Source organism: Solea solea, chromosome 21 (assembly GCF_958295425.1).
Source record: "Solea solea chromosome 21, fSolSol10.1, whole genome shotgun sequence".
Classification (NCBI taxonomy): Eukaryota; Metazoa; Chordata; class Actinopteri; order Pleuronectiformes; family Soleidae; genus Solea; species Solea solea.
The window spans coordinates 16,095,605-16,112,597 of record NC_081154.1 but is presented as its reverse complement, the minus strand read 5'-3'; the positions used below and the strand labels follow the sequence as shown (position 1 = coordinate 16,112,597).

The following is a 16,993-nucleotide window of genomic DNA, read 5'->3' as shown; positions in this document are numbered from 1 at the left end:
CCCGTAGGGCTGCCACAAACGATTATTCGGATAATCGACAAGTCACCGATTATTTTTGCAATTAGTCGACTAATCGGATCATGCGTAAATTGCAGCTTATCGCACCAGCATGCAGCTGCACTTATATAACCATCATTAGCTTCCAGCTTAAAGTGTCTAAGTCGTACTGCCATGGAAGGCAAGTTCTGCCTTGCAGATTTTGCATTGCACGTTCCATCTCTTTTATTTTGGTAAAAATGCTCCCAAACTTTCGAGCTCCGTTGCCGGCTAGCCATGATACTGTATGGGCATAACCTTCCCGGTGACATCACGGCTCACCCCGATTACCACTACTGCGCAAGTGCGTCAAGGACAGAAAGGCAGACAAGACAGCAGAAGGTGCAGCGGCAGTTTTGAGAGAAAAACAAAGATTGGAAAAATAAACGATTAAATTAAATTTGTCGCCAAATTTGTTTTTTCCCGAATGGTGGGAATTGAAAAATACACATGCAGGCAAATCGGATGCCGGCCAGATTGTGTTCGCCGGCTGCTTTGAAAACAAACGCACATGGCCAGGAGAGGGGGGGGGGGTGTGTCAGCGGTGAGTTTACAGTTATTACATAGTAGACAGATTAGGATAAAGCTGAAGACAGTGGATAGATGGATGTTTACGTCGGTGTAAGGACAGTTCCGTAGAGAAAATGGCCACAAAAAAAAACATGACTCCTCTGCTGCTCATACTGGTCTGTAGACTGACTTGTATCGCAGAGTTTGGGTCAGACTTTCCACCAAAATGTAAAAAATCATGCCCCACACACCACAGGCTTACTTCCACCCACTGTTACTGACCGTAGCAGTTGCTCGCCCTTCCTTCCATCAATCACAGACAAGGAAACATGACACTGCTGTACTGAGAGGCACAGAGAGACTTGTGTGGAGATGAGAGGCTTAATCAGCACTATATGATCTCATTTGGCACCGGCTTGAATTTAACGGACATTAATTTTTAATTAAAAGCTTCGCACTGCAGCTTTAAGATTTTATTTATGGCTTTTAAGCCGATGGATGGTCTCTGTCCAACTCATATCTCTGACCATTTAGCACCATATGTTCCTGTGCATACTCTGAGGCCCTCGGGCAGAGGGGTTTTTAGCCTTAGCAGGCGGAAAAAACGAAGTAAACCGTAAACAGAGCATTCTGTTCTTCAATTCAGTTCAATTCCACCATATAAACACTTTCTTTGAATTTTGATTTATTTATCCTGCTGATTTGTATGACCTTGACTGGTGTATATGAAAGTTCTCATCAAATAAGGTTTATCAGTGTTATATAAATTATATATACTGCAGATGGATGGATGGTTTCAGACACTTAATAACTCTTAAATATAAGAAAATGAAAAATACGAGCAGGTACAAGAACGTTGGATAAAGTATTCCAATGAAGTATAAACAATAATATAAGTGTGACATGTAAACAGACCAAGTCAAGAACAATTAAAAGGACAAATGAGCCATTTTCTAACGATTATGATATTATATGAGAGTGAATCATGATTAAAAACCAACAAGTATGCAATATGTGGTGTGTAGCAATAGAATAATTGAATAATTGACTGTAGAAAAAACAAGCTTTAATAAAAACAACATGCAACAATTTACAAAAATCATGTTAGACAATAGAGAATACGTTCAAATTTAATGGAGGTTAAGCAAGGAAGGTAAGCGTGTATTTATTTTGGACAGTGATCAATGACTGTGCAGCTGTAATAGTGAGTGGGAAGCTTTTCCACCGAGACAGAAGAAGTCTTGCAGCAAAAGCAGTTTCAAGCCCGCCGAGAGAGCTTTCTACGTTATGAGCAATATTATGAAATCAATCCTGATTTTAATGCGGAGCCAGTAAAGAGATGTGAGATTTAAGATTGCGAGGTGTGTTTGTGAGGAGCCCGGCTGCAGAGGAGAGGAGACAGGAGAGGGCTGCTTGACTGATGGATGAGTCACCTCCACCAGAGAAAAATAAATGGGTGAATGAGCAGTTCAAGGTCTCTGTGGGAAAGCAGAGCTTTTCACCAACTTCTTTAATTGGAAAAAAAAAAACGAGTTTGAATGACTTTGTTGACGCGGAGGTCAAAGTTTTGGACCGTGTGGGCTGATGCCGACTCTCATAATTAATAGACATGCTGACTTTCACTTGACTTGAACTCTCAGCACAACAGAGATGAGTGAGAAATACTCCGGAAGCATAAGAAAAGAATGCGACAAGCTTTTTCCATCATGCTGCGCTGTGTCATTTTTATTCAAAACACTACTCATTCTCTATGATGTCAGCATGTAATGTAATGCAATGTTTTCAAAAGTTTAACTCCAGAGAAACAGATTATTCAACTGTTATCATAGGCAGTTAATAGCACATACAATATTACCCAGTAAATGAATCTGTTTCAAACAAACTAGATTCAGTTTCCTGTTATTTTTGTCACTACGTTCCCTTACAAACATGCTATGTTTTCCTCCTCAAAGTAGTAAAGAACAAGCAGAACTGTTGTCAAACACACAAAGATCTATAAAAAAAAAACACATTAAGTGTTGCATGTGAAGTCAGTGAGCTGATGTTTATGTCATTACTACCCCCTAGTGGTGACAAAGAGAGGAGAAAAAAAATGGAAAAGGAGGAAAATGCAAGCGCTAAGTTGTAAGCACAGCCTTAGAGTATTGATTGTGTGTGTGAGAGTTTCAGTTGTAGTTGTTGGGTTAATGGCTGTGAAATCCCATAATCAGGTTTTAGTGTGGGGTTAAGGCTCATTCCATTAGCTTATACAGACCATGCCATGAGAGGATTATAAACTGTCACCCCTCTTTCCTTTAGGTCAAGTAAATTCAATGTATGAGTTAAACATTCCAGTCCAAACACCGATGATTAGAGAATTTGACAGATGTGCCCTGAGACTTTTTGCACGGTGCTGCATATAAATGAATAAATAGATGCTGTGCAAATATCACTTGTTCATTTGCGAATTGGCTGCTGGAACAAAGCTGCTTTCCAATCGCCTTGTTTTACATGGGAGAGTAAAAGCTCCGCCCCAGAGGCGACACGCTCCGATTCACTGTGCAGAGGGTGCAAATCATTCTTAGTACACTGTAAATTATTTCTACGATTTCACAGTGAATTTCACCATAAATGACATCGTGTTACAACTGGGAACATTCCTGTATTTTTGTGTTTTATTGTGAAATTACTGCAGGTGTTCCTATTAAAGGAAACTCATCTAAAGTGATTTATGCAACGATATACAGTATTTATAACAAAAATATCTCAGGAACATATGCTGTAATTGTAGAATTTATGCTCAAACAATACTGCTAAATGACTTAAAAGTGATTTACTGTGAGTGTACTTTTTTTGATGTTTCTTACATTCACTTTTACCCCACTCTCTTTTCCAAATAAATTGTAAAGTAAAAGTAAAGCTTTTGTTTTTGGTGTTACCATCGTTTCACGATGAAAATCGGCTCATACAGGAAAACAATTATGCGAGTAAATCAAATTACAGTATACAAATTGATACTAATGAGAATAAAGCAGAATGTATCACATCACAATCTCGCCTCGAGGTTACTTTCACATTGACATCCGCATTGTCATTGCCTTAATAACTCACAGTCATATAGTCATGTACATACAAGGAGATAAGCCTAAAACGAGGACTGCTTGTTCTTGGTACATATGAAGATAAATGAAGCTGTGTGTTGGATCTTGGGACGTTGACGAGGTGTGGGTGACCACTTGTAGTTGATCGGGTTACTCGAAATCCAGTTGCTTGTGCACTTTCCTCCTGTGGTCTAAGGGGAAGATGCCGGCCATTTGTGGGTCACATATTTGGAGTTGAACTTGCACTGCATTGTCCACCATGAATGTTCATTAAACCATTTCTCTTCCTTTAATGTTTCGTACCTACCTAGATTAAACATTTTGGTTCAGTTTGTTTACTCATGTCGGTATAACTAAGCCCTTGTGTTGGTGTAAGAAAAGGCTCATAAAACTGTTTTCACCTCAACATAACACAAGTTCAACACCAAGCAACTAAATCAGCATGTAGCAAAAAAAAGATGAAGAAATCAGGAGATTATGGCCATTGTCCACAAAAAACAAAGTATTTGTGTTACTTTGCAAACCTGACACAACGATGTCCATATCGTTATTATGTCTCACCTTTGCTGATTTATCACTATTACTCCTGTTCTAAGTCTATTAATTATGCTCCAGACATAAGGTGGTGAATGAAAGCATTTAAAGATCCAGTGTGTAAGAATTACTGACAGTGACATCTAGAGGTGAGATTGCAGATTGCATCAAACAAACCCTCCATTTTTCAAGTGCATCAGGGAACCACGGCGGCCTTTGTTTAGGAAGGACAAATTGAAACGGTCTGTGTGAGCTACTGTAGAAACATGTTAGCTCAAGATGGCGCCTTAGAGCAAGGCCCTTACCTTAAGTACATATTTAAGGTTTCTTCTTCTTAAGTCTATGAAAAACAAATACATTTTCTTTTATTTTTAAGTGATTTTACACTTATGCAAACATACTTACATTTCTGTAAGAATAAACCCTATAAATATTACACACTGGCCCTTTAAGATTGTGGATTCTCACATTAACTCTGACTTGTAGGTTGGACACTAACTTAAGTGCATGTTAAAATGCACGAGTAATTAAATATTAAATACGTTCTAAGACAAACTAATGGGTGACTTGCTCTTCTACCAAAGTCATTTTCTGCTGACTTGCTTTTACTTTTACTCAGCTGTTGTTTTCCATAACTCCACTGAATGCACCACTGATTTTCCCCCTGTTTTCTCCCTGCTCTTCTCACTCGGGCACCTTTGTTTATTACTTGGCTATTAATGTAAAGGCAGAGCAACTACTGGTTGACAAAGAGCTTAGTGATTACACGGGGCAACTTTTCTTCCGTACAACTCTGTTGTGGAAGAGAGCCAAAAGACTTCCAGCAGATTTGTTACTTTAATCACTCTGGGATGTATTGTTATTCCAGGATGCCGTTTGAAAATATATGTTTTTCGACCCACTGTCTCTCGGCGCCGCTCGCTGCAGGGCACGGAGCCCAAACGTGGTGATGCACGGCACAGTTTTTTTGGCCGGTGGAGGCAGGCAGGCCTCCCGGAAAGAGGCAACAAAGAGAGACAAAAGGGAGGAAAATCGATTCCAATGTTTTCTGCTCACAAAAAAATGTCTCCTGGCAACAAAATGCTTCTTTTGTGATTAAGGCAGCTTTTGCTTAGGAGTCATTAGACACTGCTTATCTTTAGAGGAAGCCGCACTGTTGTGCTGTGCATTATGGCTTCAAGTGGTTGTTGGAAAGCAGTAGCAACGTGCAAATTGTGCTTGTAAAGCCAAGTTTTACAAACAAAGCTTTAAGTTGTGTCATTTTAAAGGCATGGTTTACGTATTTTAAAGTGCAGTTGTAAACCAGGATGGAACAAGTGGGCGCACTCTCTTTGAAAACAACAAAAATACACCTGCTTAGGTCTTTATCTTGCTGTTTAAAAGTCTTTAAAACTGGAAACTGAAGTGTGGTTGCTTTGTTATCTGCTCACAACACCACACCAAACTCCATGGACAAAATCTGCAATTTTACACCATGGCACAAGGGAGTTGTTGATCTACTGCTGCCGCTTTTAGTGAGTTCAAATGAGTTTGTTTGTTTGTTTTTTCACTGTTCCGGTGTTAATTCTTCATTGGGGTTTAACCAAGTGGCACAAATTTATCAAACCAGGCAGCAGTAGACCAGCTGCTATTGAATCACAATGAGCTAAAAACACAGGTTCTCTCTGTGGACGTCTGTGCGGGGGATTGAGCAGTTCTTTGACTTCTATTTTCTGTCAGAAAGGTCTGATAAAATGACAAAAATATTCTTAGATATGGTAGACTGAAGCTGGTGTGGAGTTTGTGGTGGTTTGTGGTTCAAATCTCTTTTACCTTGTGTCCCCGCCGACAGCCATGTCTTTGAATGAATAGCACATGCATCACAATGTGTAATTTCTTTATTTTCTTATCTCCCTCCTGTCTCTGTGTTTAGGTACGAACTGCCTCAGTACGGCAGTCGCAGGAAGCTGATCTCACCCTCCGGCCTCTACGATGAATATGGAGAAGTTGTTGTCGATGATGACGGCAGCTACTACTACAGCCCGCAGGAGTCTGACGCAGAGGTAAACACAAGGAAATGAACACAGGCTGTGCAGTATGCACTGGTTTTGCTGAAAAAAAAAATTATTTAGATCCTTCACAACAACCATTCACAGTGGTCATCACTTAATCTAATTTGGATTTAATCAAATTTGGTTTTCACAATAACCATACAGTATCGACTTTTTATTATTATAATTGATGTTTCTAATCCCACCTATATAAGACATTAAACACATATTCACATTATAATCATGTCAGAGATATTTATAAATGAATACACATCTGTTAATATTTTTTTAAAGAGAAAAAACAACGAAAAACAACACCTTTATAGATCATATTATCAAAACAAGGCTCACCCACTCTGATTATTACCAGGTAAAATGAATAAACAATGGGGGAGATGGTATGTTGTATATGTTATATATACTGTATGAGGAAAGCACATACAATACAAAAACAAATATGCATATGTTGTAGGTGGGAGAATTTCAGTCATCTTACATTTAAAGACTTTAAAGTTGCTGCATGTAATTTATATTTATGCTGTTTCTTGGCTCTCAATGCGAGACCCTCTTAGCCACTATACAAGACCCTATATATGCTATATGTTACGACATGTTATAATATCATGTTCAAAATATACTCAAACTGCACTAGAACTGAACAGTTTTAGAGAAATTTCAAATTAAAAGTCTCATGGTAACACCAAAAAAAAAATTAGCACTTGCTCTCAGCAATGGCTGCTGTGATCAAGCTATCTGACACTGCATTTTAACACCCTCAATGAATCAAGCTGATTTTTAATAATGTGACTTTGAGCAACTGTATGAAGAGAGTTCTGTAGAAAAGACTTATTTGTGTTGAGCACATTGATATCTAACATACTAGAAATCAGATATTTTTACTGTGTCATTTTAGAGAAATACCAAGTTAAAAGTCCCACATTTGCACTTTTTAATCAAAAACATTCTCAAATTTGATATGTAATAAAAACATAATTTTGCTTCCAGTATGTCCAGTTATTAGGTCTCTGTAACTTAAAACCGTGAGTATTTCACTTCCCATTGAAAGAGGTGCTTTCAAACGTGCACTCAGACAGCCACACAGTGCTCTCTGTGTTTTATTTTGAAAACAGGATGTCAATGCTGAGTGCAGTGTGTCCACCTCATGCACCAAGAAGGGGGACCCCCCCCCACCCACCCACTGTGAACATGCTGCTTCCTGTCATTGTTCGATGGCCCTAGAGAATCATTTAGCTAAATCCAATCAAAGGATTTTTAAATAACATATTTGGACTTACAGATGGAAGCAGCAATGGATCAACTACTCGTCTGTTCCAGGATTTAAAATTACAGATTTTCTCTATGGACTTGCACATGCACAGTAGTGGCAAACATATTATTTAGATACCATAGACTTAAAATGGTGTGGATTTTATCAGGTGAGCCTTTTATTAAGTGGCTCATAATAAAAGTAAGTAATAAAACAGTAAAAGTATTTCCTGTTTGGGTTTTTTCTCTGTTGTCCCATTTTGCTAAATGTTCTTGTTTGATTCTGCACCAATATCATCAGGTGAGGAGACAGTTTCAAGGAGATAGAGTAGCCCCTCACCCTACTTACTTCCAGCCCCGTCCTCCTCCCAACCCAGCTCAAAGAATGACCTCAGGTGACCCCAGGGGCGAGGGTGAAAAAAACCAACCACTGGAGGGCACTGCGACCACAAACGCCAAATCAAAGGGCAGGAGTGCGGCCTCCAGGTTGAAAGGGGTGACGAGAGTAAGCGCGCTGCTGTCCAGTGTGAGCAAGAAATCTGGACAGCCTCCCTCCATCCACCCACCGTGGAGCAAAGCCAGGATTGGACCGATGGAAACGGGGGATGATGGGAGTAGAGAAAGGCAGGAAGACAGGAGGAACGAAGGAGTGGGAAAAGAGTTCGAGAGAGGGGAGTCATTGACCAGGGAAAATAAAGGAGGGGGAAGAGATGACTCAGGGGAAAGAGGGAGAGAGCGAGCAGGTAGGGGAGAACCGGAAACACTGGGGAGGAGCAAGAGAAATGGTGTGATAAAGAATGGGTTAGGAGAAGGCATCCAACCTGAGCACAGGGGAGAGCTCCCCGGCCTTTCATCATTTGGCCGGTCTTACAGCCTTGGCAGCAACTTGGTCATCGATGGTAGTTATTTCCAGACATCTGTCGAAGCCGGCAGACCACCGGCAGTAAAACAAAACCTGAGCAAGACCCTTGGTCTTATCTCCCTGGCCAGGAGGCTCCAGGGTCCCGCCAGGGTGGGGAATGAGCATAGGAGTGATGGAATGAGCTGGGCTACAGGAGAGGAGATGCACAGGAGGATGTATGGCTCTGTAGGAGATATGAGTGTGTCTGCATCAGTGTCAGAGAGGGACCATGAAGAGGCCAGGAGGAGGAGGAGGAGGAGGAGGAGGAGGGTAGAGGAGGAGGATAGCTCCTTTGAGGGATGGTGGAGGGGAGAGAAAAGACTTCATGACAGCGATTCGGAGACAGGAAGTGGCAGCAAAGAGTCTCCGTCGGAATTCAGTGTCTCTGACGCGAGTAGCCCCGTATCATCCGTCACAGCCGAGCACGACGAGTCGGACTCAGGGGCAGAAAAGGCAAAGGGAGCTCCTGACACAGACAGAGGGTCAGAGAGCGAGGCGGAAAAGTCCAGCAGAAAAGGCTCAAGGAAACGTAGTTCTAGCAACAGCTCAGCGAGTCGCAGCAGTGTTAGTCGTAAAAGTGCCAACCTGAGGACGCAGAGTCAGAGCAGACGGGCCACAAACAGCAGAGCGATGGACAGAAACGGCAGCAGACGCTCCAAAGGTTCCAGGTGTTCGTGTTCTACAGTTTCTAGTTCGAGGCCCAAAAGTTCCAGACGGCCTCCTTCTTCACATGACACCACAGAGGAAGACAGTGAGGAGGAGGAGGAGGAGGAGGAAAGTGAGGAAGATGAGGAATCAGGAGAAGAGCGGGGGGGGAATGGAGTCATGTCAAGCAGGCGAAGTTCCAGCAACAACCAACCTGGCAACTCGGACGACTTGTCGCCCATCATTGAGGATGAAGAGGAGGACGAAGAGGAGGGCAGGGGCCATTCCAAGGACGAGAACCAGGAGGAAGAAAGAGATTCGGATAATTTGGCTGAGTGAAATGCAGATGAGGACCCATTTTGACGCAGATTACACTCTTTGGCTCTCTGTGTAAGATCTGGAGTGAGATGTTTGATTGTTCTTGTCTGCTGTGACACTCGCGCTGGCAGAATATGTCGGCGTGTTCTCTTCTGCTCTTCCTCCTCTTAGAAACCTCTTCTCTCAGGTCTTGTTTTTTGCCTCTAGCTCCTCCGTGTCCATCTTGCCTTCCTTTATAGCAGCTGTGATACTTGTGTGCAGTGTTTGACTGGTTTTCTTCTCTGTAGGATGTCTCCTGTCTGCGAGGTCTGCTGCACTGACCTCGCTGTCTTCTCTTTGTTGCTCCTAAGCTTTGCTCAAAGTTTATTTATGTTCCTCTGTCACTCTCCCGCTAGCTCCTCCAGCACCTGTGGTTGCCTGCAGGGAAAATGAGTTTTCTTTATACAGTACTGTTCTTTCTTTGCTTTCTTTACCGATGTAAATAGAAATAACCTCAGGGTTTTGTTTGTTGTGAAACAGCAGGTCAGTTACTGTCTTCTTCCAGAGTGTGATTGTGTGTTTGTGTGCATCGGTGTTACAATGAGTTCCAGGCCATGCAACACTTACAGTTTTGTTAAACAGTTGTTGTTTTTTTTAGGATTTTTCATGATTAAAACATGAGCAAAAATCCCAAAACTTGGAGTAACACTGTTGCACATGTGTGTTTTTGCTGTGTTGTGTGCGAGTGGAAATGTTTATTTTGTCAATTTATAGAGTTTTACGCTACACAAAATACTCATGCAACAAGTTAAAGAGTTTAAACTGAGTATACACATCCAACAATAGTTTAAAACAATACTTCTCACCTCTGGTAAAAATATGCTTAGGCTGGGTTCAACCTAGTATTAAAGGATACAATCATTTTTAAGCTCTCTTTATTCACATGAATGCCATCAGGTCAGGATTTCAGATCCAAATACTCCATAGTGCCACCCTGTGATCTGTTCTGGCAACTATTTCTATTGTTCGATTTCCATCACAAGTGTATGATTAGAAAATAAACACTCACGTTCTTCACCGCAATCACCTCCCTCTCCATCCTCTGAAGTTCAAACCGAGCATCAGAATGAGGACGAATTTAATCATTTTAGTTACTTTGAACGTGGTACGGTCCGAGTATTTCAGAAAGTGCTGAATTACTGGGATCTTCATATGTTTAAGTGTTTACAGAGAAGGAAAGGTCAAGTGAGCAGCAGTTCTTTGGGAGTAAATGCCTTATTGATGGCAACTGCAAATCAAATAATCACTTGAACTTGTTTAACATTGAAGTAGATGAGCCACAGCTTTATTGGGTATTTGATGTACCTAAAGAACTGACCCCTGAGTGTATGTGTACCTTGAAAGTACCCACACACATGTTTAACGTCACTTTCTCTGCATGTTTTTTTTGGCAGCATGGCTGTAGAAAGCATCGCATCAAGCTGGTGGTGGACCGAGAGTACGAGACCAGCTCCACCGGTGAGGACAGCATGCCGGACACCCAGCGCAGCCGCTTGTCCACCAACCTCAACAGCCACGCTAACGTTAACGGCAGCATCTACATGGCCCAGAACGGCTCCATCATCCGCACGCGGCGTTCGGTCAACGCCGCAGGCCCCGCCGTGCACGCACACGCACACGCACACGCCACCACAAACAACAACCTGAAACTCACCTCGCCCATCTTCAGCTCCCGGCTGGCCAAGCACTTTAAAAAACTGGACAAAATGGCTGCCACGTTGGAGGAGAGAGTCCCGCTGAGCATTCCCAGACTAGCGGCAGACGGCGGGGGCAGCACGCTGCGCACCTTCCAGACCCCGGGGATGGCTGCGTCTGCGACGGCCACTTCCTCTCTGTCGCACGCTGACAACAATAAAACGATGAACGTGTTTAACACGCGACAATCCAGCGTTTCTTTGGGGTCGAGCAGCACCAGCAACACGGGCCCCGAAAGTGTCGCGTCTGCATCGAACGCGGTGAAAGCGGCGCGGGGCGGCACAGAGCAGCAGCCACAGAGCGCGGCGGGGGGGGACGAGCTGAGAGACGGCGAGCGGGAGTCGAAGGTGGACGGCGGCGATGAAGACGACCGCGTCGCCGGACTCGTGACGAGAGAGCCACTCGAGTGCCCGAGTGATAGAACACAGTCGGACGAGGAGGAACTATGGATGGGCCCGTGGAACAGTCTTCATATACCCATGACCAAACTCTGACTGACACTGACGCCACTGTGCTCGCTCCTTTATTGCCAAGATCATTGAAACCTTCGGATGTGACTGCAGGTCATTAGTTGTGCAGCTAATGTGGATGCACAAGTTACAAGGAATATGAGTGAGAATGGTGAGTTCTTTTGGTCACACACTGGTCAAAAGAGGTGTTACCTATTCTTATTAAAGCTGCAGTAGGCTGGATTTACAGTAAAACGGTTGATTTTTTTGACTCTCATCCACAGTTTGATGAAAATATCTTATATCCTGGTCTGATTTTTTATTTTTTTTGATGAGCACAAACAGATAATAAGCAAGATGACCCAAGGCAATCTCTCCATCTCTAAAACTCTGCTGATATTTATTTGCATTTGTTGTCAGAGACGTCTTTTTTTAGGTTTCTTAGCAGCATAGGCAGTTGTGGCCCGTGCTGGAGTGACAATCATTCCACCGAGGGGACCTGTATACAGACTCATTATGGGTCACTCACATGCAGCATTAGAAAACGCAAGAGGCCTGATGTGTATTTAACCGAGGCAGATGTGGGGTTACTCGGAAACAGAAACCTGGGAGACTTCATTTCATTAATGAATTGCTCACATTGTATGAATTCTCTGCTGCTGGGAGTCTCCCAAAACAATAACAAATGACAGAGTTTGATCACATCGGAAAGCAGCATGGGATCATGTGAATTAGTGTCTTGTTTCATTCCCCACAAACTCCCAATGTGGTTGCTCATTTCTGAGTGGACAAAGACCAATCTGACCTGGTTCTTTGGCCTGTGTATGAAAAGATGCACTGAAAGAGCTTCCTGCTGTGAGATATTGTCAGTATCTGCCCAGAAAACCAGAAGCACCAGTGTGTCTGTAGTGAAAATAGTGTATTTGAGCGTGCAGAAGATGCTGCATGTGAACAGTGCAGTCTGAGTCTCCAGCTGCAAGGCTGTGAACAGAGTCCAGAGGAGGTGAAGTATAATTTTCTCTTTTTGCGATCGAAAAAAAAAAAATCCTGCCTACTGTATCTTTAAAGCTCATTTAAATACACCTTTTTTTTTACTGCAGTTCACTGATGAAAAATGACTTTTCCCAATCAGAGCATCCCTTTAGCCCAACTGACCCGAGAGCTGCAAACACCTTCAGAGTAAAACTAACCAGGAACGGGAGGACGCGCTATATTTGTACTTTGCTAAGAGATAAATGAGAAGGTGACCTTGTGAAGATGTTACGGCCCTTTAAGCGACTGGCGTGTCTGTGTGGAACTGGACTTGTTTCATTACAGTATTACAGCTTGCCTGACACTTTCCATTGACACATGATGTCTTGTATTGTTCAAACTTTTGCCTTTTTATTCTTGTCAAGTTGCTTGGCAAATTGAATCAAAATAAAGAAAAAATAAATAAAACTATTTCATCCTATGATATGTGAAGTTGTTGTCTGGTATACATGCGTTCTCTACAGTAACCATGTTAAATCTGCAGACAGTTAATGTTATGACCCGACAGCAGATCTTTTCATCAGGTTATTTAAATGATTTGCTTATTTTCACAAACACGATTTCATACAGAATTCAGAGCCTTTGTTTTGGAAAAAATATGAACTTAAAGTGATTCTATTGCCAGAATTGATCTTTTTTTGTTTTTATTTATTCAACCTTTATTTAACCAGGAAAATCCCATTGAGATTAAGAACCTGGCCAAGATAGGCAGCAGCAAGGACGAAACACTCGACAGTTTCACATTTAAAACACAAACAGAAAACAAAAGAATCCAGATTAGATTTGCAAGCACATTATGAAACAAGTGCATATTGTGGAATTCTCAGTTTGGATTTGAAAACACTCAATGAAATGAACTCAGGTAGTTTCAATTCAATTCAATTCAATTCAATTCAATTCAATTCAATTCAATTCAATTCAATTCAATTCAATTCAATTCAATTCAATTTTATTTGTATAGCCATACATTATCTCAAGGCACTGTACATAGACAACATCAAGGAGAGCAGAGAGAAATCTCTGACAGAACCAGGCTCAGAGATGTGCGGTCATCTGCCTCGACCGGTTGGGGTGAAAGGAAAATGGGGGACAGAAAACGGGGGAGAGAAAGGACAAGAGGGAGATGAGGTACAGACAGAAGAGAGAGAGAGACCAGGAGCAAATACACAACAACTGTATCAAGTCACAAGTTTATACAGTCAATGATATCGACTTTTAATTATAGCACAATAATAACGGTGATGATATGTATGATATGGGTAGCCTCGAAAAATGGATCTTGATCCTGCAACCTGCAAGATGAGAATACAGAGAGAGAGAGAGAGAGGAAAGGAAGGAACGACACAAACTAGGGAGAGAAAGAACAAGGTTAATGACATATAAAAAGTCATATTCATACCCTGAGTGTGACAGAGTGAGTGTGTGTGCACCACAGGAAAATCCCCCAGCAGTCTAGGTCTATAGCAGCATAACTAAGAGGTGGTCCAGGTTTCCCTGAACCAGCTCTAACTATAAGCTTTACCAAAAAGGAAAGTTTTAAGTCTAACTTTAAATACAGAGAGAGGCTCCGCCTCCCAAACTATCATTGGAAGCTGGTTCCACAGGAGAGGAGGAGCCTGGTAACTGAAGGCTCTGCCTCCCATTCTGCTCTTACAGACTCTGGGAACCACAAGTAAACCTGTATTTTGTGACCTAAGTGGTCTGTTAGGGGGTATGAAGGGGGCCTGACCATTAAGTGCTTTGTACGTGAGGAGGAGGATTTTAAATTTAAATCTAAACTGTACGGGGAGCCAGTGTAGAGAATGCACAAAAGCCTTTTTACCCAGTTCCGTTACGGGCACATGGAACAGAAAGCAGCAAACGATCTAGTGAATGGAAAAAGTACAGATCAGCACTTCTTAGTGAAATTAAGGTACAAATGTAGGTAGGCACTAATCTGAGTATTGCCTTATATATGAAAGTGTACCAATGACTGATCCTTCGGGTGGCCAGAGCAGGCCATCCCATCCGAGAATATAACTCACAATAGTGTGTTGACACTTTACAGTTCGTAATTAACCTTAGGGATGCATGGTAAACGGTGTCAAGCTTTTCGGAGACATTGAGCAGAAGCATTCATAAAGAAAAGATCTCTCCATAATCCAACACTGGCAAAAACGCTGCAACGACAAGACGCTTTTTTGTCTCTCCAGCCTATAAATGGTCCACTCCTCTCCTCACTGTGGAGATGAGTATTGTGTGGTCACAAGATTTGACGTTTCCATGCAGAGACTGTAGTACGCAGTCTTATCTTACACAGCGACGTGCCATTGTGGGGTTCCAAGTAACACAGCTGTTATTTTCACACCCGACATTAATCTGGTCACATATTCTGAAGGCTGCAACACCATCAGTATCAATATGAGACCTCACTGTACCTGGGCCACACGGTGGTCTAGTGGTTAGCACTCTCGCCTTGCAGCGAGAAGACCCGGGTTTGAGCCCCGGTTGGAACAAGGGCCTTTCTGCATGGAGTTTGCATGTTCTCCCCGTGTGTGCGTGGGTTCTCTCCGGGTACTCCGGCTTCCTCCCACAGTCCAAAAACATGCAATGTGGGGATCGGTAAATTGGACACTCCAAATTGACCATAGGAGTGAGTGTGAGAGTGAATGGTTGTTTGTCTCTATCTGTGTGTGGCCCTGCGATGGACTGGCGAACTGTCCAGGGTGTACCCCGCCTATCGCCCGATGTAGCTGAGATTGGCACAGCACCCCCCGCGACCCTCTGGTTGAGGATAAAGCGGTAGATGATGACTGACTGACTGACCTCACTGTACCTACATAATAATGACTTAAAACTTTTGTATCTGGGATCATCACAGACATAGAAACATAGAGGTCACCTGACCTGATCTGTTGGTCAATTAAAGCGAGCCAAAGTCGTTTTCTGGACCCGCTCCTGCGGCCGTTTCCTTGGGGGCAGTTTTTTGAGTACTGAGTACAGAGTTATGGATTCAACCAGCTACAAGGAGGTGATGGACTTTCTTCTCGAAGGAGAATTCCCTCGAAAACTACTGTGTGGTAGGCAGGTGTTATAACAATATTCAAATACACTCTATATGTTTAAAACATCCCCTTTCTTCTAGATGACATTAGACACAAAGGCTCCGAAAAACAAGTCAAGCAAGTAGCTTGATGCGATGCTTTCTACAGCCATGCTGCCAAAAACAAGTAGTGTTATCGGTGTACACTGCAGCCAGATTACAACCAGGGATACCATACCATAACTACTGACATCAACAAATAGGCCTTCATGTTATGCCTATTTTACGTTATAAAGAAACGTACACTATTGCTGCCACCAGGAGAAAGTAATGAAATGACACATTTAAATTGACTATAAAATGAAAAGTCAATAGACTCTTGAGATAAACTTTAAGTGATGTACTTAAATCATAATATACACCTCACATTTCTGAGGATCAATTCATTAAATAATAGACTTCATACATTGCAATAGCCTAAGGAAACTAATCAATGTTCCCTTTTTCTGGCGTGGCAGCAAAATAATAATATACATGGTATCAGATTAAATGCTGATTTTACTGGCAGACAGTTTACACCGATGGGTTAGGGTTTGGGGGAAGAAGACAGATTCCCCTGGGTCACAGATTTCAGTGCGACACCTGTACTGCACACAGGTGTCTCCTCTCCTTCAGATGTCAACAGTGTAAATGTAAAACAACGATTATTTGTCCAAGACACTTGGACTCATTTTGATGGCTGCTCATTATTATGTCATGGCCACAAGTCTTTTTTTTTATTTCTTTTTTTTTAAATCAAATGTCACCAGAGGATCTCTGTACCTCCCCTCTCCTCTCCTCTCTTAATAATGTGAGTGTAGTTTCTGATGAAGTCTGGAAGAAGTCGGGGTCATTAAGCTGCCGAACGAGCAGGTTTTAAAACTCTCACATTTAATTAGACGGCTGCATAATTTATTATGAAGGAAACTCAACAGAGGGCGTCGTAGTGGCGGTGATATTTGAGAATGAGTGCTCGTTATCACCTGAAATTAGTGCGCTGTAGCAGAGAGTAATATATTTTAAACAGTCTCTGGAAAGAAGGAAAGAAGGAAGGAAGGAAGGGTTCATTTGAGTTGCTGCTGTTGTTTCAGATAAATGAGCTGATTATGTGTCACTGATTGCTGAGTCAGGGCCACACAACAAGGAGGTTACTGGTTTACATCCTGGTCCATGACTTTTATTAACTGATTTTGGACAACATACTATACTATGACTTTTTGGTGTCATTTTGGACGACATACTATACTATGAATTTTTTGACTGATTTTGGACGACATACTATACTATGAATTTTTTGACTGATTTTGGACGACATACTAAACTATGACTTTTTTGACTGATTTTGGACGACATACTATACTATGAATTTTTTGACTGATTTTGGACGACATACTATA

The 16,993-nt window shown here is 42.1% G+C and overlaps 1 protein-coding gene across 1 annotated transcript in view; it reads left to right on the top strand.

Annotated features, from left to right (window-relative positions):
• The window catches only part of LOC131448705 (protocadherin-15-like), a 227,526-nt gene extending 217,470 nt beyond the window's left edge, over positions 1-10,056 (top strand). The window contains exons 39-40 of the mRNA XM_058621382.1: positions 6,073-6,202; positions 7,758-10,056. Coding sequence (XP_058477365.1) covers positions 6,073-6,202; positions 7,758-9,341 — 1,714 coding nt within the window. The 3' untranslated portion in view covers positions 9,342-10,056. The remainder of the gene's footprint in view (positions 1-6,072; positions 6,203-7,757) is intronic.
• Positions 10,057-16,993: the final 6,937 nt, after the last annotated feature.